Source organism: Somniosus microcephalus, chromosome 4 (genome assembly GCF_052327205.1).
Source record: "Somniosus microcephalus isolate GS21.2 chromosome 4, FLI_Smic_1.0, whole genome shotgun sequence".
NCBI lineage: Eukaryota > Metazoa > Chordata > Chondrichthyes > Squaliformes > Somniosidae > Somniosus > Somniosus microcephalus.
Genome location: NC_140990.1, coordinates 341,050,451 through 341,073,813, shown reverse-complemented (window position 1 = coordinate 341,073,813; position 23,363 = coordinate 341,050,451). Strand labels below are relative to the sequence as shown.

Here is a 23,363-nt window from a genome sequence, read left to right as displayed (position 1 = left end):
AGTCTCTCTCTCTCTCTTCCCCCCCGTCTCTCTCTCTTCTCCCCATCTCTCTCTTCTCCCCCAGTCTCTCTCTCTCTCTCTCCCCCCCAGTCTCTCTCTCTCCCCCCCCAGTCTCTCTCTCTCTCTCCCCCAGTCTCTCTCTCTCTCTCTCATCCAACAACAACATCCCCATAAAAAACCCTCGGCACCGCCGGGCACTCCAGCTAGTAATAAATACAAGAATATAGCACTGTCAATCATTTCGAGGGCAGGAACAGCACGGGATAGATACAGAGTAAAGCTCCCTCTACACTGTCCCATCAAACACTCCCAGGGCAGGTGCAGCATGGGTTAGATACAGAATAAAGCTCCCTCTACACTGTCCCATCAAACACTCCCAGTGCGGGTACAGGCAGTAACCATTTACCAGAGCACTGACCTGAAATCGGTCCTGTTTGAGATTACTGCTGAAGGTTATAAAGTTGGAACCACCTTACCTCCACGAGAGACAGAGAGAGTGAGACAGAGAGAGAGAGAAACAGAGAGAGTGAGACAGGGAGAGAAACAGAGAGAGTGAGACAGAGAGAGAGACAGAGAGAGTGAGACAGGTAGAGTGAGACAGGGAGTGAGACAGAGAGAGAGAGAGACAGAGAGAGTGAGACAGGGAGAGAAACAGAGAGAGTGAGACAGGGAGAGAAACAGAGAGAGTGAGACAGAGAGAGAGAGAGAGAGAGAGAGAGACAGAGAGAGAGAGAGAGAGAGAGAGAGAGAGAGAGAGTGAGACAGTGAGTGAGACAGAGAGAGAGAGAGAGAGAGACAGTGAGTGAGACAGAGAGAGTGAGACAGTGAGAGTGAGAGAGAGAGAGAGAGAGAGAGAGAGACAGTGAGTGAGACAGAGAGAGTGAGACAGTGAGAGTGAGACAGGGAGAGAGACAGGGAGAGAGACAGGGCTTACAAGGCTTTGAATGAGGACAGAGTCAAGCTGTGTGATGGCACTCCTACCTGGCCGATATGTTGCTGTAATGCATATAGGCGGCAATAACCACTCCAGTCCGGCCGCGGTTTCCCTGCAATAATGAAGCGTGCAATAGAATCAGTGCAAGGAAATTGCTTAGAACACAACCATTTTACCTACCACCTGTTTTCGTGAAAGAGAAAAGGAAAGACTTGTATCTATGTAAGAGAGGAATTTGAGAACATGCATTAATCCACAGTGGCAGTGGGAGGAGATTGAATGGGTGGGTAGAGTCTGTGATCGGGGAGAGTGTCCATGGGCTGTGGGAGGAGATTAAATGGGTGGGTAGAGTCCATGATGGGGGAGAGTGTGCATGGGCTGTGGGAGGAGATTAAATGGGTGGGTAGAGTCCATGATAGGTGTTGTGTATGTAATATGTGTGCTACTTTGAACCTATGGACAGGACTGCACTACTTGTTGGGCGTAGTGATACGCAGTACCACTCCTGGCCATAGGGGTATAAATAGTACTGTGGGTACTGATCCCCCTCAGTTCCCGCCTGTGGGCATGAAGTAAAGACCTATGTATAGTCCCTACCTCCAACCAGTAAAGACCTGTTTGAGTTATACGTTTAAGTCTTTGTGTTAATTGTTCAATACAATACACATACTTAACACTGGCGACGAGTCGGTTCGAACCCTGCGGCAGTTATTCCACAGCGGCTTCGTCCAAAGACAGGACGTTGAAGAGAGGTTCCAATCCTCAACACCCCACTGAAAACTGAAGGGCAGCAGAAATCCTGACAGCTTCCAGCGACTGGAAGCGACAGGCATTAGGACCCTGAAGCCTCCATAACCTCGTGGGTAAGCCAGAGCCCGGGAGGGCGCGAGCGGGTAAGCCAGAGCCCGGGAGGGAGCGAGCAAGAGCCGCCGAGCGGGTGAGCCAGAGGCCGGGAGCCGCTTCAAGCGGGAGGCGCTTAGCGGGCCAGCGATCGCACCGGTGATAAGGGCTGAGAACCGTTTCGGGCGGGCGGCGCACCAGCGATCGCACAGGAGATAAGAGCCGCAGTCGGGCTGAAAGTCAGCGACGAGAAGCGCGGGAAAACCACCATTGAAGTGGGCGGGGAGAGCGAGAAGCGCGGGAAAGCCGCCATTTTTCGCGGGAAAACCGCTGGGGAAGAAGGCAGAAGCGGGAAAACCGCCATTTTGTGGGCGGAGGACGACGGCAAGAGCGGGAAGCCGCCATCTTGGATAACAGTAAAAAAAAAATCTGAGAAATTGCAAATCTGATAAAGTACTACAATGCCTAAACACGGGAATATTAGCAACTTTGATAGTGACATCGAAGATTGGGCCATATATGTTGAACGAGTTAAAAATTATTGTAAGGCCAATAAAATTCGTGAGGCTGATAAAGCACTAACATTATTAAATTTAATGGGTGCGAAGACATACGGGCAATTGAAACACCTGTTATCACCAGATGAACCGGCGGATAAGACGTTCGATGAGATTGTTACTGTCCTGAAAGATCATCTAAACCCCACGCCGCTGATGCTAGCGGAACGATTTAAATTTTACGACAGAAGGCAGCTACAGCATGAAAGCAATGCTGATTATTTGCTGGAATTGCGTAAATTAGCGAAATATTGCCAGTTTGGAACGGGACTGACAGAGGCACTTCGAGACAAATTTGTGTGTGGTTTATTTAAACAGGATACACAAAAGCGACTGCTCGAGGAGAATGAGCTGACGCTTGAGAAGGCGGTCACTATGGCAGCAGCACACGAAGCCGCAGCGAGAGGCACGGCAGTAATGCAGCTACGGTCACCGGAGCTCAGTGCACACAAATTGGGTGTGAGTTCTGGCAAATGTTATCGTTGTGGAAAGACAACGCATGATCAGAACCAGTGTTGGTTTAAAAACCAAGAATGTAGAACTTGTGGTAGGCTTGGACATATAGCTAGAGTATTCAGGTCAGGGAAGAAGACCAGCAACAAGAAGTCACCGCAAGGAAAATACGCAAAGGTACACAAGGTGACCGAACAGGAGTCCGATTCAGACGCTAGCAGTAATGAACTGGCTAGCTTAAGCTGTAATGAACTGGCTAGCTTAAGAGTACTCAACGCTGGTAAGGGTGCAGACCTCCAGACAATTTGGGTCACTCTTCAGATAGAAGGAGTCCAAGTAAAACTGGAATTGGACACTGGATCGGCATTGACGGTCATAAATAAGAAAGATTACGGAAAGTTATTCCAACATATTCCCCTACAGGATACGGGGATTATATTGAAAACATACACGGGGCAAAGAGTGTACCCCATCGGGAAAATAGAGGTTGCAGTGGTCCACAAGGGCGAAGACAGTCAAATAATGGACTTATATGTGATATCTGAAGGAGGTCCTCCACTACTAGGACGGGAGTGGATTAGGAAAATGAATATGGACTGGCATTTCCTACAAACAATAACGAGTGAGAACTCGGTGAAGATAGTCGGCCCAGACTCTGGAACGGATGATGGTAAGCCCAACTCAGGTGCAAAAGACAAAGTTTCAGCACAGAATTCCACTGAGCAACAACAACATAGTTTAACTGTGGATTCTGAGTCTGGCAAGTCTACTGATGTGCCCATTTCTGAGGGACACCGGGCTCGAACTCAACTCCATTTCAAACTACAACAGCAATTAGAACAAATGCTTCGCCGTTTTGAGCAAGAGTTGAATGCAACGAAAGAGTTCTTTGATATAGAGTTGGAGAATCTTGAAAGACAACAGAAGCAGCTGATGGAGAAAATGGAGCAGGAGCACACAAAACGTCTGATGTCAGAGGAGTTAACGGTCAGCCAACTCCTGCATATGCTGAAGGACAGGACTCTGAAATGGGAAAAACTTGAACATGAACTTCAATATTCAAACGAAAGGGGTTCGGAGCTCTCAAAGGTTATTGGAAGAGCTGAGGTGGCAACACAGACTGAGATGACTGCAACAGAGCAGCCCTTGGATGCCAAAAGTACGCTGACTCACGTCAACGTAGAACAACAGACCGCTGAAACAGCTGCTCCGGTAGAGGGATTGCATAGTCCGATCAATCAATCTCCAAAGGAAGTTGAAGTATTAAAATCACAAATGAGGTCACTAGTAAACGACTTGCTGAAAGCCCAGAAAAAGCTGGATGCAGAGGTACACATGAAGAAGTCTCTTCAGGAAAGATGTCTGGATTTGGAACAAGAGCTGGCTAACGTCCAGCTGGGTATGGAGGAAATAGACGACCCTCTCACTGGTCTAGCTCAGGACGACACCGAATATTACGATGTCCTGTCCTGCCCAGCTTGTAACTTCGACTCCCAAAGTGCAGAAATCATGGAGGAGCACCAAAAGTCTACGGAACATCGGGAGAAGCTGGCTCTACGACGGAAACAGGAGGAAGAGAAGGAGGAACTGCGCATGCAGCTGGCAGCTGTGGCAGCTGACAATGGAGCCCAGAGAGTCTCCAAGAAGCAGAAAAGGAAAAGTAAAAACAGAAGATGACCCATCTGAACCATTATCACCTCTACCAGATCACACACGTGGTCCCTCCGAACGGAGCCAATTCAGTTCGGAAGTTCAAACTGTTAAATCCATGGAAGGACTATTGAATGAGTCACTCCAGCAACGTGAACCGACTACACCACAGAGATTGAATCTGTGAACTGTTTTCCGCAGAGACTGAATCTGTGATCTGTTTTGACATGAAGTTATCTATGTATCTATGTTATTCTGTTATGTAAACCTGAAGTTATATATGTATATATGTTATTACGTTATGTTAAATGGGGAGATGACTGTAAAGCTAGGAAGGGAGGAATGTTGTGTATGTAATATGTGTGCTACTTTGAACCTATGGACAGGGCTGCACTACTTGTAGGGCGTAGTGATACGCAGTACCACTCCTGGCCATAGGGTTATAAATAGTACTGTGGGTACTGATCCCCCTCAGTTCCCGCCTGTGGGCATGAAGTAAAGACCTATGTATAGTCCCTACCTCCAACCAGTAAAGACCTGTTTGAGTTATACGTTTAAGTCTTTGTGTTAATTGTTCAATACAATACACATACTTAACAATAGGGGAGAGTGTCCATGGGCTGTGGGAGGAGATTAAATGGGTGGGTAGAGTCTGTGATAGGGGAGAGTGTCCATGGGCTGTGGGAGGAGATTAAATGGGTGGGTAGAGTCTGTGATAGGGGAGAGTGTCCATGGGCTGTGGGAGGAGATTAAATGGGTGGGTAGAGTCCATGATGGGGGAGAGTGTCCATGGGCTGTGGGAGGAGATTAAATGGGTGGGTAGAGTCTGTGATAGGGGAGAGTGTCCATGGGCTGTGGGAGGAGATTAAATGGGTGGGTAGAGTCTGTGATAGGGGAGAGTGTACCTGGGCTGTGGGAGGAGATTAAATGGGTGGGTAGAGTCCATGATGGGGGAGAGTGTACATGGGCTGTGGGAGGAGATTAAATGGGTGGGTGGGTGGAGTCCGTGATAGGGGAGAGTGTACATGGGCTGTGGGAGGAGATTAAATGGGTGGGTGTGGTGATTATTCTTTATGTTTAGTAAGAAGTATTGTGATTGGTTGTTTGTTTCCTGCCTTGGGATATATGCTGTAATCTCATTGGTAGTTGATGTCATGTGATTTGTGGTGGCCATCTTAAATTCAGTTCTTTCCAGCCTTTAGTTGGGACTGGGTGTTGAAAGATGTGCTACAGGATTTTTAAGTTAATAAAGCCTAGATTAGAAAGGCAAATCTATTCTTTATTTCAGTGGGTAGAGTCCATGATGGGGGAGAGTGTCCATGGGCTGTGGGAGGAGATTAAATGGGTGGGTAGAGTCCATGCTAGGGGAGAGTGTAAATGGGCTGTGGGAGGAGATTAAATGGGTGGGTAGAGTCCATGATAGGGGAGAGTGTACATGGGCTGTGGGAGGAGATTAAATGGGTCGGTAGAGTCCGTGATAGGGGAGCGTGTACATGGGCTGTGGGAGGAGATTAAATGGGTGGGTAGAGTCCGTGATAGGGGAGCGTGTACATGGGCTGTGGGAGGAGATTAAATGGGTGGGTAGAGTCCGTGATAGGGGAGAGTGTCCATGGGCTGTGGGAGGAGATTAAATGGGTGGATAGAGTCCGTGATAGGGGAGAGTGTACATGGGCTGTGGGAGGAGATTAAATGGGTGGGTAGAGTCCGTGATAGGGGAGAGTGTACATGGGCTGTGGGAGGAGATTAAATGGGTCGGTAGAGTCCGTGATGGGGGAGAGTGTACATGGGCTGTGGACCCTTCATTGCAATAGTGAGACAGTACTGGATTTTAGGAGATGCTGTCATTCTGCTGATGGCCCCGCCTGCCTGTTCAGTTGTTAATAACAGATGTCATGGCTACCAGTGGAAGAGCAGGGGAATTCTCCCTGGTGTCCTGGAGCCAATGTTCCTCCCACAGCCAACATCACTAAAACAAATTAACTAATCTTTCCTCTCGTTAGTGTTTGTGGGATTTTGTGATACTTGGGGCCCGATTTTGTGGATTGTGTGGGAAATGGTCGGATTCCCCGAATGTGGGGTTCTGACCCACAAAAAAATGGGTCAGCCAGCTGCACGCAATTTTCCCTCAAGTGGCTAATTAATTTCCAGCATGTGGGAAGCCTTGCTAATTGTCCAATTCTAGTCAGAAAGCCCCACAGTATGATGTCATCATTTGTGGTGCTTTCAAGGCCCATAGCAAGCATTGCTTCCTCTGTTGGCTTCCAAACGAACCATACAGGATGGCAGAGGAGCCTGCAGCAGCTGTGGCCAGTGCCAGACCCCGAGCTGCCTCCAAATTCGACGAAGCTTCACTGCAGGCATTATTGGATGGGGTTAGGGCCCACAGGGAGGTCCTCTTCCCTAGGTCAGGCAGGAAGAGGCCTCCCACTGAGACCAAGGCTGCATGGATGCAGGTGTCAGCAGATGTCAACTCGAATGTGCATGTAACCTTGGCATCACATCTCTAACTCCTTCCTCTACTCCCCCACAGGACCATCCAGAGCCCCCGTCCCCACTGTGGAGGAGGAAGAGGCTGTGCAGCCAGTCTCCTCAGAGGAAGCTCCAACCTCTGAGGGCGCAGCGTCAGCAGAAGTAAACGCACCCAGCACCAGCGCAGACACTCACACCTCGGGGGGATCTTCGGGACATAGAGTAGTGTTGTCACCTGGTGTTTCACAGCTCACAAGTGAGCCTCAGCAGATTCTGGAGACAGGGACAGCAGTGGAGAGTCCTCGTCAGAGGGCGCAGGACTCTGCCAGCTCAGCTCAGCTGCGCTGCATGTCGACCCTCTGCCTCTGGGTACCATCCGCAAGAGAAGAGGTAATGGATCTCCATGCACAGATGCAGGAGTCTCTGGCAGGTTTTGTCTCCAGGGTCGCTGCGAGTGTGGAGCGAATGGAGGAGTCCATAGCGACCATGAGCAGAGCCTTTGTGGAGTCATTGGCGCATGAACGCATTGATGTAAGAAAAAGGAGACTTACCATCAAGTAACTTTAAAGTAAGCTTTAAGTAACTTATAAACACACTATATACAAGAGAGGTCTTTACCATGCCTCTGGTAGAAGCCTCTTACAATACTGAACAGACCAGTATTTATACCAGTCCAACAGGAAGTGACATATGACAGGAAGTGAGGTATGTACACAGTTCATAGTTCACAGGAAGTGATGACATAACTTCCCGGAAGTTAGCATTTTTATCACATTCTTCCCTCCTGCAGGATTAGAAGGCTGTGGTCTACCTTTTGGTCCGCAGCCGCCGAACAAGGAAGAGTCGCACCCGTTTGGATTCCCGTCGTAGAGGGTCGCTGGTCCGCTTACATGCGGTTGGCCATTGGTCAGAGTCTGTGTGGCCTGGATTGCCCTGTGAAGGGTCGGGGAGATCATGGCTTCGAGTACGAGCCCCAATAGGTTCAAAGTCGGACTGCCTCTGTTCAGAGGGAGGTGCAGAGCTGGTCTGTGGCGGATCAGTACTTTCATGCGCGGTACTGGGAGGGTCGCAACCTTGAGCACGGGGTTCTACCGGCACCAAGCTAGTTGGTGTCTGATCAGGATCCTGGAGAGGGGTACCCGATAGGTCCCAAGAGTTTCCTGGTGAAATGCCATCACCCGATGTCCCACTAGGTCCTGGTGGGCAGGGAGCCAGATCCCGTAATGATACGGTAGATTCTCGGCCGTCGGAATATCGTATGTTTGCATAGGTGGGGTTGGCATCGGTTAGTTCAACCTCGTCTACGAGAGGGTCATTTTTAGACGTCCGAACGTATCTTCGGAGTAATACAGGTCCAGGAGTAGTTAGCCATGACGGGAGTGATGTCCCATGAGATGAGCGACGCTGGAATCCAAAGAACCGCTCATGAGGTGTATTATTTGTGGCTGTAGAAAGCAGGGACCGTATAGAGTGCAATGCATCCGGAAGCACTGTTTCCCATTGCTGGTCTGGTAGGCCCCGAGATCTTAAAGCGAGACGTACGGAATTCCAGATGATACCGTTATACCTCTCTACCTGCCCATTTCCGATGGGATGGTATGGTGTTGTTTTGCTTGTAGCAATTCCCCGTTCTGAGAGGTAGTCCTTGAGTTCCCTTGACATAAAGGATGGACCCCGATCTGAGTGAATATAAGCCGGCATGCCACAGAGAGAAAATACCTGCTCAAGGCAGCAGATTACTGTGGACGCCAGCATATTGGAGCAGGGGAAGGCAAACGGAAAACGTGAATATTCGTCGATCATGGTGAGCAAATATGTGTTCCGAGTTGAAGAGGGCACTGGGCCCTTAAAATCGATGCTAAGTCGTTGCATCGGTTGGGTTGCATGTATGAGTATACCAGCTGAGGGGCGGAAGAACTGAGGTTTTAATTCCGCACAAAGCCGGCATTCTGAGCATATTTTCTTTACATCTCCAGTGGAAAAAGGGAGATTCCGTGATCGTACGAAATGTAGCATGCGCGTAACGCCAGGATGACACAAACCATTGTGGACATCCATGAGAGTGGAGGATGACATAGTGGAGCAGAATGCCCGTGTGAGGGTGTCCGGGGCCACGTTCTCCTTGCCAGGCCGATAGAGAATGGTATAACCAAAAGAGGCCAGTTCCATCCTCCAAAGTTGTATTTTATTATTCTTAATTTTGGTTCGTTTTCGATTATCGAGCATGAAGGCGACTGATCGTTGGTCCGTGATCAATGTAAAGTGCTGGCGAGCTAGAAAATGGTTCCACTTCCGTACTGCCTCTATGATGGCTGTGGCTTCTTTCTCAACCGGAGGATAATGTAGCTCGGCACCTTGTAAGGTCCTGGACATAAATGCTACAGGACGACCTTCCTGATTCAGAGTAGCCGAGATCGCCACCTCCGAGGCATCACATTCAACCACGAAAGGGAGATTCTCATCGATGGAGTGAAGAGCCGCTTTCTCCAACTGTTTTTTGAGAAGGTTAAAGGCTGCAACAGCCGCTGTTCCCAGTGGAAATGATCTAGCATGCAGCAAGGGTTGGATTTTGTCCGAAAAATGAGGAATCCATTTAGCGTAGTATGCAAACAGACCGAGAGCCCGACGTAAAGAAGCCGGATTCTTAGGTGACGGGAGCTCTTGGAGCGGGCGAAGTCTTTCTGGGTCTGGCTTAATGATACCATTGCCTACGCAGTAGCCAAGGATGTTGATGGTCGGTTGCGACTCAACAGATTTGGATTCATTCAGGGTCAAATTACGGCGATGGAGGGCATCCCGAAATTTTTGGAGGTTGGAGTCGTGTTCCTGTTGATCGTGACCTGCAATGGTAATGTTATCAAGATAGGGAAAAGTGTCCCTTAGGTTTTCCTGCTTAACCAGGCCATCCATTGCCCGTTGAAAGGCAGCCACTCCATTAGTAACCCCGAATGGGAGGCGACGAAATTGGTACAGCCGTCCATTAGCCTCAAAGGCTGTGTACTGCTTATCTGAGACCTTCAAGGGTAACTGATGATAGGCACTTTTTAAATCGTAAGTTGAGAACACTTTGTATTCGGCCAGTTTATTAACCATATCATCAATGCGTGGCAATGGGTAGGCGTCCAAGTCGGTATATTGATTGATGGTTTGCGAATAATCGATGCATAGTCGCTGTTTGTGAGGTTTTAGAGGGTGCTTGACAATGATGACTTGAGCCCGCCAGGGCGACGAACATGGTTCAATGATATCCTCTGCTAGAAGTCGAGAGATTTCAGCCGCAATAAAAGATTGGTCTTCCTGATTAAAGCGCCGCGATTTCGTTATTATCGGTTGGCATTGAGGCGGAATACTGGCAAATAATGAGGGTTCATCAAGTGAAGCTGCTGATAATGCACAAAATGGTAATTTAGACGGTATATTAGAAATAGTAAGTCCGGGTTTGGATCCACCAAACTCAATGGTGAGTTTCTTATGCTGTTTTTGGAAGTCCAGCCCTAAGAGGAGATCACTACATAAGTCTTTGAGCACCGAAAGTCGGGTGGAGGGATACATACGACCATGAAGTGTCATATCAACAACACAAAAGCCGGAGATTCTGGTATTAAGTGATGACTGGGCCATCGCAATTGCCTGGTCCGATGGGAAGACATGTAGTTTCAATTTCGCAACAATCTGTTCCTTAATGAAACTATCAGTACTTCCTGAGTCAATTAAGGCATCTAAGGTATGCCCTTTAATTGAAATTTTTGTGGCTGCCTGAGACAGGTTCTGTGGGCAAGCAGCTGTAATTGGTGTCGTTGCACAGAGAGTTGCTAAAACTCTCGGTGTGCTTCTTCGGGAGAGAGCTCGAGAGGAAGCTTGATAGGTCCTAGCTGGAGCATCTTGATAGGCCCTAATTGGGGCAGTTCGGTAGGTCTTAGCTGGATTGGCCCTCGTAGAGGCCCTTGATAGGCAAACTTTAGCAAAGTGTCCTTTTTTCCCGCAATAACTGCAGATTGCATTGCGAGCAGGGCAGGTTTTCCTAGGGTGAAAAGCATCTCCACAAAAGAAGCATTCCTTCCTAGATTGCCAAGAGGCTGCTAAAGTGGGGTCGTCCTCCTCTTCATCAGAATTATCAGAATTAGATTCCCCCATGATAGGGTTCACCTGAGACCGCTTGAATTGTCTGGTTGCAGCTACAGCAGCAGATCGAGATCTGGGCAGCTGATAGAGGTCTGCATTTCTCTTTGCCAAATCCAGTGAACAAGCTAGGTCAAAAGCTTTTTGTAGCTCAAGTGTTTTACTTTCTAGTAGACGCTGGCGTATAAATGGAGAGGCAATCCCGCAGATGAAAGCATCACGAATCATTTCTTGGCGGTACAGCTCAGCTGAGGCTGCCTGAAAGTTACAATCTACGCTGAGCCTGCGAAGTTCTTGCAGGAATTCGTCAATTGATTCCCCTGGCCCTTGTCGGGCTGTGGCCAGTAGATGTCTAGCATAGACCTCATTTGGGGTCTTCGCATACAGTTTCTTAAGTGCCCGAATCACCTCTTCGTAATTATCCCAGTCATCAACATATTCGAACACTTTTGGGGTCACATAATTGACAAGTATCTTCAATTTAGCAGGAGCATCCACTTTACATTCATCCAGAAAATTCTCAAAAGTACGATACCAATGCTTCCATACCCTGCCAGCTGCTGGTGTATTCGGGTCCAAGTCCAGACGAATAGGTCTAAGGATTTTCTCCATGATGGGTGGTTCCCTGGATCCTTAACTTCCGAGTTTGTCTGAAGGTCTAGTATTTGTCAGTGTAAATACTAAGTTACTTAAATTGATGTAAGAAAAAGGAGACTTACCATCAAGTAACTTTAAAGTAAGCTTTAAGTAACTTATAAACACACTATATACAAGAGAGGTCTTTACCATGCCTCTGGTAGAAGCCTCTTACAATACTGAACAGACCAGTATTTATACCAGTCCAACAGGAAGTGACATATGACAGGAAGTGAGGTATGTACACAGTTCATAGTTCACAGGAAGTGATGACATAACTTCCCGGAAGTTAGCATTTTTATCACACGCATCACCATGGAAAGGTTGGCAACCTCCATGGAGGAGATAACTCGCCAGGGTACGGAAAACATGGTGAGTGCTCATAAGAGAATGACATCTCTTGAGGAGCATTGGCCATCTATTGAACAGAGAAACCAGATCTTCATGGAAGTCCTTCTGAGTAGGACTGCCAGTGCAGACACGGGTCCCCATGGCCCCCTAAAGCACAGCAAGGTGCTCTCAAGCCACTTCCAAGCGCTGGCCCCTTCTGGCCTGTGCAGCTTCAGGTGAGTGAGCAGCAGCCTGGTGCTCCTGGTAATCATCCTGCTGTTCCTGGTTCTGCTGCTGCCGCCTCTGCTGCTGGAGATCCTCTAATGGCAAGAAGGGAAGGAGAAAAAGGCTTCTCGTTGATGCCTCCGCTGAGGAAGCGCTGAGTGAGGGTGGCGAGAGGGGCCTCCCAGGAGATCACATTGGAGAAGTGTGTGAGGCTCCAGCCTTCCACAGCTGTGCCTAAGCCTTGAAGAAGTAGCCCCAAGTCAGCAGCAACAAGGTCCTTCACCAAACAAATGCTCTCCGATTAAATCGCGGCTTTCCCGAATGACCTGCAGCTGACAGCAAGCAAGCCGGCAAGCTTCACGCCAGGTTTCATCAGCGGGGTTCCCCGCAGGCGTGTTTAGCGTGGGGAACCCTTGAAAATAGCAAGGGCCCCTTAAAATGGCATTAAACATGCCAATAATTGGTGATTAGGGTCCCGACGGCCAGTCCCGCCAGCGGCGGGCGGAACTGATTCGGGTCGCGGAGAAACGGCGATCCGAAAGTCGGACGGGGCGGGGAATCAGGCGGCGTGGGGGGGGTGGGGGGGTCGCGACCCCCTATTTCTGCGAATTTCGGCCCCCGCCCGCCTGAAAACCCGCCCGACGGCTGGCAGAAGATCACCTTGGTGTCTGCGTTTGCCCACAAAACAACAATGACTAAAGTTTAAAAACAATCCATTGGCTGCGAAGTGCTTTGGGACGTCCTGAAGATGTGAAATGTGCTATATAAATGCAAGTACTTTCTTTCAGTGTCTGGTGAAGGGGCATCTATCCCCAGAACGGTTCTAAAAATTGCAATGATCCTAGATTATCAGGTCATTATCACATTGCTGTTTGTGTGATCTTGCTGTGCGCAAATTGGCTGCCGCGTTTCCTACATTACAACAGTCACTACACTTCAACAGTACTTCATTGACTGTAAAATGCTCTGGGACATCCTGAGGTAGTGAAAGGCGCTATAGAAATGCAAGTCTTTCTTTCTTTCTTTAATTGACCTTGAGAAGGTGGTGGTGAGCCGCCTTCTTGAACCGCTGCAGTCCGTGTGGTGAAGGTGCTCCCACAGTGCTGTTAGGGAGGAAGTTCCAAGATTTTGACCCAGCGACGATGAAGGATCGGTGATATACTTCTAAGTCAGGATGGTGTGTGGCTTGGAGGGGAGGTTGGAGGTGGTGGTGTTCCCATGCGCCTGCTGCCCTCGTCCTTCTAGGTGGAAGAGGTCGCGGGTTTACTTTTACTTCACATGGAAAGATGTTCGAGATAACGAGAAAGGAAATTGTGGGGGATGAGGATATGCCCTCTGTCTGCTGTCCGCAGTGGGAACTGTTGGGAGCTGGCGTCCGCTGCTACTGCCTTCTCCCTGTGTCCGAGTGGCAGCGAACAGAGAGACTCAACATATCCCATCTCAGATTCCTCACTCAGCAGTTCCCCTGGCAACAAAGCCTGACGGCCTGTCTGTAACCCAGAGTTCGTGAGGCCTTGTTATTCTACAGGTGAGATCCGATATGGTCGTAAAGTCTCCTCTAACAAGGCCTCTTTAATGCTTTTAGATCTGAATGTCAGCTAACTAACCCTGAGAAATTAAATGCATTCCGTCTATTAAGGTATTTAGCTCCTGACGGACATTTATAGCACCCTCCGCCCTCCCGGATCAGAACAATCCTTTACCAATGTCAGTTTCTCGGGTTTCGTTTGGTTCAGGCCGAGGGAGCAGCCCTAGGCCCAACAGCTTTCCTACTGAAATACAGAAGAAACCCTGAGGCCCCCCTGATGGTAACTCGGGCCGAGCCGCGCACGTGGGGCAGGTGGGGAGAGAACGTCAAGCTCGCCAACGTAAGGACCGGGGCCATTTTAACTCCCAGGCCTCATTTAAAATGTCAGCTGTGGCTCAGTGGGCAGCACGCTCGCCGCTGAGTCAGAAGGTCGTGGGTTCAGGTCCCACTCCAGGGACTTGAGCACATAAAGCCAGGCTGACTCTCCCAGTGCAGTGCTGAGGGAGTGCCGCACTGTCGGAGATGCCGTCTTTCAGATCAGACGTTAAACCGAGGCCCTGTCTGCCCTCTCAGGTGGACGTAAAAGATCCCATGGCCACTATTGGAAGAAGAGCAGGGGGAGTTCTCCCCGGTGTCCTGGCCAATATTTATCCCTCGACATCACTAAAAAACAGATTATCCGGTCATTATCACATTGCTGTTTGTGGGAGCTTGCTGTGCGCAAATTGGCTGCCACGTTTCCCACATTACAACAGTGACTCCACTTCAAATAGTACTTCATTGGCTGTAAAGCGCTTTGAGACGTCCGGTGGTCGTGAAAGGCGCTATACAAATGCAAGTCCCGCCTGAACCCGGCGTCAGGTTGGGAGTCGGGCGGGTGCGGCAGGAGGTCGCGGCCGGGGACCCATGGGAACCGTCCCTGGCAAGGTGAAGGAGAAGCTGGGATTGTTCTCCATAGAGCAGAGGAGGTTCAGGGGAGCCCTAATAGAGGTGCTCAAAATTACTGGGGGTTTTGTTAGAGCCAGTAGGGCCGGTAACCAGGGGTCATAGATTTAAAGTAATTGGCAAAAGAACCAGAGGGGGAATGAGGAGAAATTTCTGCACACAGGCGGCTGTTAAGATCGGGAACGCTCTGCCCGAAAGGGCAGTGGAATCAGGTTCCAGAGGGACCTTCAAAAGGCAACTGGACACGTACTTGAAGAGAACTAATTTGCAGAGTTATGGGGAATGTAGTGTATGTACCCGTCTATCTTTAAGGGAACTATTGAATGTAACCGTTCACCTTTAAGGGAACTACTTTAGGTGTGGCACTATTTGTTTGGCCTCTGTATACTGTAATACCGATAGTGACCACACCAGTATATAAGTGTTGTGCCAGGAGTTATTGGGCAGATTCGCCCGGACCTTCGAATAGTAAAGACCTGTTTGTTTGTTACTTCTGAAGTCTGTGTATTTATTAACTGCACAACCCACAGACTTTACAGTGGCGACGAGTCCGATCGTACCCTGCGGCGAGATTACCAAAAGCAACGAAGAGCGTCGAAGAGAGACAACTGCCCTCGTCGTGCTACCAAAAGAAAACACGAGGCTGCAACAACAGAAAGCAGGAAGACTAACAACAAAAGCTGTATCAGCAACAGGCACTGACTACCCTTCTGCCACGGTGCGGAGTGAGCCGACCAGCAAGAAACAAGGCGGCCGAAGAGACTGTGAGTAGGGGAAGGGGTAGAAGTATCCGGAGGATAAGGGCAGAGCACTCGACCTCGGTCGAGGGGGAGCTGTGCCGGCCAAAAGTCGGGTCCAACGGCGTCGGGTGACAGCCGGACCGCGATCGGCGGGAAAAATCCGGGCAGCGACCGCAGCCACGAAGCGCTGAGCCTGCGAGTAGGCGCGGGAAGAGAAACCCAGCCGCAGCCGGGGAGGGAAACACCGGTCTGCGAGAGGGCTGGGGAGAGCCGGGTGCGGAGAGAGAGACTGCGAGGAGCCAGTCCAGCGGCTGAGCTGTTCTCCACCAACGGGGTACTCAGAGCCGGCAAAACCGAACGTGCGGGAGTGGGTGAGAGACACAGCCGAAAACGGGGTGAGAGACTGCGCGAGAGCCAGTCCAGCGGCTGAACTGTTCTCCACCAACGGGGTACCCAGGGCCGGTAGCACCGAACGTGCGGGTGAGAGAGCGACAGAGCCGGGTACGGAGAGAGAGACTGCGCGAGAGCCAGTCCAGCGGCTGAACTGTCCTCCGTTAACGGGGTGTACCCAGCGCCGGTTGGGCCGTGCGGGCGGGAGGAAAAGACATAGCCGAGTAAGGGGAGCTGTGCGGAAGCCAGCCAGCGGCTGAATCTGTCCGCTGTGGGGGAAGCGTACCCCTTCCACCGGGAAGAAACGCGGGAAGCCGCCATTAGGCGGAGAAGACGCCAGAAGCGGGAAACCGCCATGGAAGTGGGCGGGGCGAGAAAGGAAGAGCGGGAAACCGCCATTTTCGCGGGAAAACCGCCATCTTGATTGACATACCGCCATTGAAGTGGGCGGGGAGAGAAGGAAAGAGCGGGAAACCGCCGATTTCGCGGGAAAACCGCCATCTTAGAAATACACAAATAAATAAGAATACTTAAAGAAATACTGGTGCTGCTCCCAAGGGAACAAAAATGCCTAAGCGAGGGAATATTAACGACTTTAATTCGGAAATAGAAGACTGGGCCACGTACGTGGAACGCATAGAGATCTATTGCGAAGCCAACAAAATAGAGGAAGACGACAAGGCGATAACATTGCTAAACTCGATGGGGGCAAAAACATACGGGCTCTTGAAGCATCTAATAGCACCAAATAAACCAGCGGATCAGACCTTCGAAGAGATTGTGGCTGTGCTGAAGGACCATTTGAACCCCACACCGCTGATGCTGGCTGAACGATTCAAGTTCTACGCAAGAACGCAGAAGAAAGACGAAAGCAATGCGGAATACTTGGTCGAACTGCGTAGGCTAGCGAAATACTGCCAGTTCGGAGGGAATCTGACAGAAGCGCTGCGGGACAAGTTCGTATGCGGATTGTCCAAAGAAGGGACGCAGAAGCGACTACTGGAAGAGAACGACCTCACACTGGACAGGGCTGTCCTTATAGCTGCATCGCACGAAGCCGCAGCGAAAGGAACGGCGGAAATGCAACTAAAGGCGGCGGCACTTGGGGTGGACCAAATTACTTCAAGCACAACAAAATGCTACCGTTGTGGGAAGACCACGCATGACCAGAATCAATGCTGGTTTAAGAACCAAGAGTGTAGGAAATGTGGCAAACTGGGTCACATCGCGAAGGTATGCCAGTCCGGGAAAAAGACCAATAATCAAAGGAAGCCACCACAAGAAAAGTACAACAAGGTACACAAGGTGGCTGAGAAGAGTTCAGACGAACAGAATTCAGACTCAGACCCAAACAACCAGGAGCTGGGTAGTCTGAGAATCCACAATGTGGGTAAAGAAACGGATCTACAGGCCATCTGGGTCATACTAAAAATAGCTGGAGTCCAAGTAAGAATGGAGCTGGACACTGGATCAGCTCTATCAGTCATCAACCGAAGGGACTACCACCGGCTATTCTCTCACATACCTTTAAGAAATACCAAGTTCGTATTACAGACATACACGGGGCATAACGTATACCCCGTGGGGAAAATAAGAGTCAAGGTGAGAGATAGGGGTAAAGAACACCCAAGAATGAACTTGTACGTATTACCTGAGGGAGGACCACCACTTCTAGGACGGGAGTGGATTAAGAAAATAGACATGGAATGGCATTACCTAAAAGCCATAATGAGGGAGGACTCGGTGCAAGCTATTAGCTCAGATTCTGAAATGGATGATGATAAGACCAAGTCAAATATGGAAGACAAGGCTAAAAGGGACTTGCCGACGATGGGAAAGAAAACGAAGACATGCAGAAGGACTTATGGTACCAAGAAGAATAAAGCTGCAGAGCAGAACTCCAGGTTGACAGAGAATTCTGAGCCTGTTCAAGCAAAGGATTCATCCATGACGGAAGAACACCGAGCTCGGACGCAAACTTATGTCAAAGTACGACAACAATTAGAACAGTTGAGTGACCGTCTCGTACAAGAGATGAAAAATATGGAAAGGTTCTGGGACACCGAATGGGAGAACCTGGAAAGACTACAGAGACAGCTAGCTCAAGCAGAGAGTGACCATAGAGCCATCATGGTCAAATACCAATCACATTCCCCTGATGCTGTTCAGGAACTAGAATATTTACAGAACGAACCAAAGGAAGAGGAATCTTCAGGGAGCCAGGAGTTTATTCCAGTTCTTCTCTACGACTCCTTACAAGCAGAGTGTGAGAAGTTGAAAGAACAGTATGAACAGGCCCAGGCTACAATTCTGGAGGGGGTTAACTCGGCAGCCTCCGAAAAGCTAGTTTCAGTAGAAGCATATGAACAACTAAAGGTTGAACATGAGCAAGAAGTCCAACGGCTGCAGGAAATTCTTGATGAGCTCAAGGCCAAGACAGACTCATCGGTAGGAGATCCATCCATAGATGAGCAATTAGAGGTGAAAATCATGGCAGAGCATGAAAGACAGGATGTCCAAGAACTTATAAAAACATTGAAGGACACCCAAGACAAATATGAGGCGGCAATGGCCGAGGTTCAACAACTTGAAGAACAGATTCAACTGGGAATCCTTTCAGTGGAAGAACAGGACACTGTAAGAATGGTCCCTGAACATGAACTAGAGAGCATCAGGGCGCAACTTTTCCGAGCGCTGAAAGCCAAAGTTCAAGAGGAACGTAAGGTGGAAGTATTGGAGAAAGAGGTGGAGGAAATGGAGAAGACTCTGATCCACCGTGTTCCCAGGGAAGAGTTAACGGTCAGCCAACTCCTTCATATGCTGAAGGACAAGACTCTGCAAGGGGAACAATCTGAACATGAGCTTCAATCTTCAGGGGGAACGAGTTCGGAGCTCTCAAAAGTCACGGAGATAGCTGAGGTGGCAACACAAATTTTACAAGGATGCCAAAAGTACGTTGAATCACGTCAAGGTGAACAGAAGAATGTGGAAACCATTACTTCAGTAGAAGGGTTAAATAGCCTGATAACGCAATTACCGATGGAAAGGAAGGTATTGAACTCACAAATGAGGTCCGTCGTGAAGGAATGGCAGATAACCCAGGAAGAGCGGGATGAATATGAATGCATGAAGAAGGCTTTTCAAGAAAGATGTTTAGGGAAGGAACCACCGTCAGCTAACGTCCAGACGGGTGAGGAGGAAGAAGAAGTCTCTCTCGCTGGCCTAACTCAGGACGAACCCGAATATTACCATGACCTGTTGAGTGACACTGAATATTACGAGGATGTGGTCTGCCCAGCTTGTGATGAAAACTCCCAAAGTGCTGAAATCCGGATGAAGCACTTAAGGTCTAAGGAACATAGAGAGTTGGTGGCGCTACAGCTGGCAGCCGAGAAAGGAGCTCCGAGAGTTTCAAAAAGGCAGAAAAGAAAAAGAAGAAGCAGAAGATAATAACTGTCTAAAATATTAGCACTTCTACCATTCCAGGCGGGACATTACGAAAGGAGCTAAATTAGTTGAAAAACTGGAAAATGTCAAGACAGCCAGTTGGTTGTAAAAGTCCGCACTGCTGGTTCAACAGGACGAAGGTTCAAGCTGTTACGTCAAGAAAAAGGCTATGGAGGAGTCACGCTAGCCAGGTAATCCGGCTACACCAAAGAAATGTTGTTCGGAACGAGTCAAGATCAAAGACTGAATCTATGAACTGTTTCCGCAGAGACTGAACCTGTGAACTGTTTCCACCGAGATTATATTTGTAAATTGTTTATATGACATTGACTCCACCGAGATTATATCTGTAATTTGTTTTATAGGAAGTTGAAGATATGTATGTTTAATGGGGACTCTGTAAGTAATAAGCTAAAAAGGGAGGATTGTAGTGTATGTACCCGTCTACCTTTAAGGGAACTATTGAATGTAACCGTTCACCTTTAAGGGAACTACTTTAGGTGTGGCACTATTTGTTTGGCTTCTGTATACTGTAATGCCGATAGTGACCACACCAGTATATAAGTGTTGTGCCAGGAGTTATTGGGCAGATTCGCCCGGACCTTCGAATAGTAAAGACCTGTTTGTTTGTTACTTCTGAAGTCTGTGTATTTATTAACTGCACAACCCACAGACTTTACAGGGAAAAAGTTGGACTAAACTGGACAGCACTTTCAAAGAGTCAGCAGATTCTAAAGTAGGTGAAATGGGGAGGGGGAGAAGGGGGAACATCCAAAGGATATCCTGTGGGAACCAGAGATTCACTCTCTTCCTCTTCCTGGACCTCCCAAGAAAACCTTTAATTAAATAAAATGATTTTATCTTCTTGGCCTGTGAATCCTCCGAGTCTGGTTACCCCGGCAATGCTGCAGGTCCATGAGTTGAAGGCCCTGATATTCCAGCTCTCTGGTGCCCTCCTCAGGCTGCACCTTGTATCTGTGCTCGGTGTCTGCTCACCAAGGTACAGGGGAACATATCCAAACCCTGTAATAGGGCTCAGTGACAACTGATCCCTCGTGTCACAAACTGAGCGACAAGGAAAGGACGGAGGAACCTTCAGCTAGCAATGCATGAATGAAAAGAGCCCCTATTGAGTGACAGTAGATGCTAAGTTAATCCTGAACCTCCTGGGATTAGGGACAGGGTCACTGGCAAGGCTTGTGAAACTAAGCAGAGCCAGGCCTGGTTAGTACCTGGAGGGGTGACCGTCAGGGAAGACCAGATGCAGAAGGTCACGGAAGGAGCCCCGAGGAGGGGCGGTTGGTGAGAAGGTCACGGAAGGAGCCCCGGGAGGGGCGGCTGGTGAGCAGGCCCGGGCGTTGGGCTGAAGATTGTCGGACAGGAGGAATGGTGGAAATGGAATGGCGGCGCGCACAGACGCAGCGGCTTTGCTTCTCCCAGGACGGTGCTGTTTACGTTTAATGTTAATGTTATTTGTACTGGACTCATGGGAGCTTGCAAGATCACATTTCGTTGTTCATGTACTTGTGCATTGTACAATGACAATAAAGTTGAATTATTATATTATTATTCTTCTTCTTAGGCAGTCCCTCGGAACCGAGGATGACTTGCTTCCACATTAAGAATGAGTTCTCAGGTGACTGATGAGTCCAATGCGGGACCTACAGTCTCTGTCACAGGTGGGGCAGACGGTGGTTGAAGGGGCGGGTGGGTGGGGTGCTTGGGTTGACGTGCGCTCCTTGCGCTCCTTGCGCTTGGCTTCCGCTTGCTCCCGGCGAAGAGACTCGAGGTGTTCGGCGCCTTCCCGGATGCTTCTCCTCCACTTTGTGCGGTCTTGGGCCAGGGATTCCCAGGTGTCGGTGGGGATGTTGCACTTTTTCAAGGAGGCTTTGAGGGTGTCCTTGATGCATTTCCTCTGCCCACCTGGGGCTCTCTTGCTGTGCCGGAGCTCCGAGTACAGCGCTAGTTTTGGGAGTCTCGTATCGGGCATGCGGACAATGTGACCCGTCCATCGGAGCTGATCGAGCGTGGTCAAAGCTTCGATGCTGGGGATGTCGGCCTGAGCAAGAACACTGACGTTGGTGCACCTATCCTGCCAATGGATTTGCAGGATCTTGCGGAGGCAGCGTTGGCGGTACCTCTCCAGTACTTTGAGGTGCCTGCTGTACATGGTCCATGTCTCTGAGGCATACAGCAGGGCGGGTATCACTGCTGCTCTGTGGACCATGAGCTTAGTGCCGGGTTTGAGGTCCTGGTCTTCAAATACTCTCTTCCTCAGGCGACCGAAGGCTGCACTGGCACACTGAAGGCAGTGTTGGACTTCGTCGTCGACGTCTGCCCTTGTTGTCAGTAGGCTCCCGAGGTATGGGAAGTGGTCCACGTTGTCCAAGGCCTTGTTGTGGATTTTGATAATCGGGGGGCAGTACTGTGTGGTGGGGGCAGGTTGGTAGAGGACCTTTGTCTTACGGATGTTTAGTGTAAGGCCCATGCTCTCGGTGAAGGTGTTGACGATGGTTTGGAGTTCGACCTCTGAGTGAGCGCAGACGCAAGCATCGTCTGCATACTGTAATTCGACGACAGAGGATGGGACGACCTTGGATCTGGACTGGAGGCGACGGAGGTTGAACAGTTTCCCGTTTGTTCTGTAAATTAGCTCCACTCCAGCGGGGAGCTTACTGAGGGTGAGATGGAGCATTGATGCAAGGAAGATCGAGAAGAGCGTTGGTGCGATGCACAGCCTTGCTTGACCCCGGTCCGTACATGAATTGGGTCTGTGGGGGAACCGTTGGTCAGGATCATGGCTTGCATTTCGTCGTGAAGCAGGCGGAGGATGGTGACAAACTGTTCAGGGCAGCCGAATTTGAGGAGGACACTCCATAATCCCTCACGGAACCACCTCAAGGTTGAACCACGGCTGCAGGGCGAGGGGCCACGGGGGGACAACTGGGGCAGGGGAGATTTAAGGCTGACAGCAGGAAGCAGAGTGATAAATACCTGGGGAGGGGAGTGGTCAGGGGTGAGGGACTTCAGTTATGTGGAGAGGCTTGAGAAGCTGGGGTTTTTCTCCTTAGAGCAGAGAAGGTTATTGTGTGCAGTTTTGGTCGCCTTATCTGAGGAAGGATGTTCTTGCCATGGAGGGAGTGCAGCGAAGATTCACCAGACTGATACCTGGGATGGCAGGAATGACGTATGAGGAGAGATTGGGTCGATTGGGCTTATACTCGCTGGAGTTTAGAAGAATGAGAGGTGATCTCATTGAAACTTATAAAATTCTAACAGGACTAGACAGACTAGATGCAGGAAGGATGTTCCTGATGGCGGGGGATTCCAGAACCAGGGGTCACAGTCTAAGGATAAGGGGTAAACCATTTAGGACTGAGATAAGGAGAAATTTCTTCACCCAGAGAGTGGTGAACCTGTGGAAATCTCTACCACAGAAGGCAGTTGAGGCCAATTCATTAAATATATTCAAGAAGGAGTTAGATATATTTCTTAAGGCTAAAGGGATCAAGGGATATGGGGAGAAGGCAGGGACAGGGTACTGAATTTGGATGATCAGCCATGATCTCATTGAATGGCGGAGCAGGCTCGAGAGGCCGAATGGCCTACTCCTGCTCCTATCTTCTATGTTTCTATGTTAAGGGGAGATTTAATAGAGGTATTCAAAATCATGAAGGGTTTTGTGAACCAGGTGCCATCTGATCCACGTTAATGCCCGCCTCGCCCCCGGAAAGATGGATGGGGAGGTAGGAGGTGGGGCGAATGGTCAGGACGATGCTCCACCCTGATCCAGGACCGCACCCCAGAGCCCTCCGAGAAATTTCAGGGGCCGAGAAGCCTGAACCGTCACCCTGGCACAGTGTTGGGGGCCGAGCAGTCAACGCAGAAACATGGAGGTCATTTCCATCGGGAGTGTCACCCTCTACATACCCTCTGTGGCCACGTTCGGAACAGAGACCTGGGAAGTTTTTTTAAAAATTGGTTCATTCTCGGGATGTGGGCGTCGCTGGCAAGGCCGGCATTTATTGCCCATCACTAGTTGCCTTGAGAAGGTGGTGGTGAGCCGCCTTCTTGAACCGCTGTTTGTAGCAGGTTTGACA

At 49.6% G+C, this 23,363-nt stretch overlaps 1 protein-coding gene across 6 annotated transcripts in view; it reads right to left on the bottom strand.

The window, feature by feature from the left end:
* The window catches only part of LOC147120730 (tensin-1-like), a 303,214-nt gene that overhangs the window by 272,595 nt on the left and 7,256 nt on the right, over window positions 1-23,363 (bottom strand). For all 6 annotated transcript variants that reach the window (XM_085986962.1, XM_085986961.1, XM_085986958.1 and 3 more), the window contains exon 4: window positions 982-1,046. In XM_085986962.1, coding sequence (XP_085843088.1) covers window positions 982-1,046 — 65 coding nt within the window. The remainder of the gene's footprint in view (window positions 1-981; window positions 1,047-23,363) is intronic.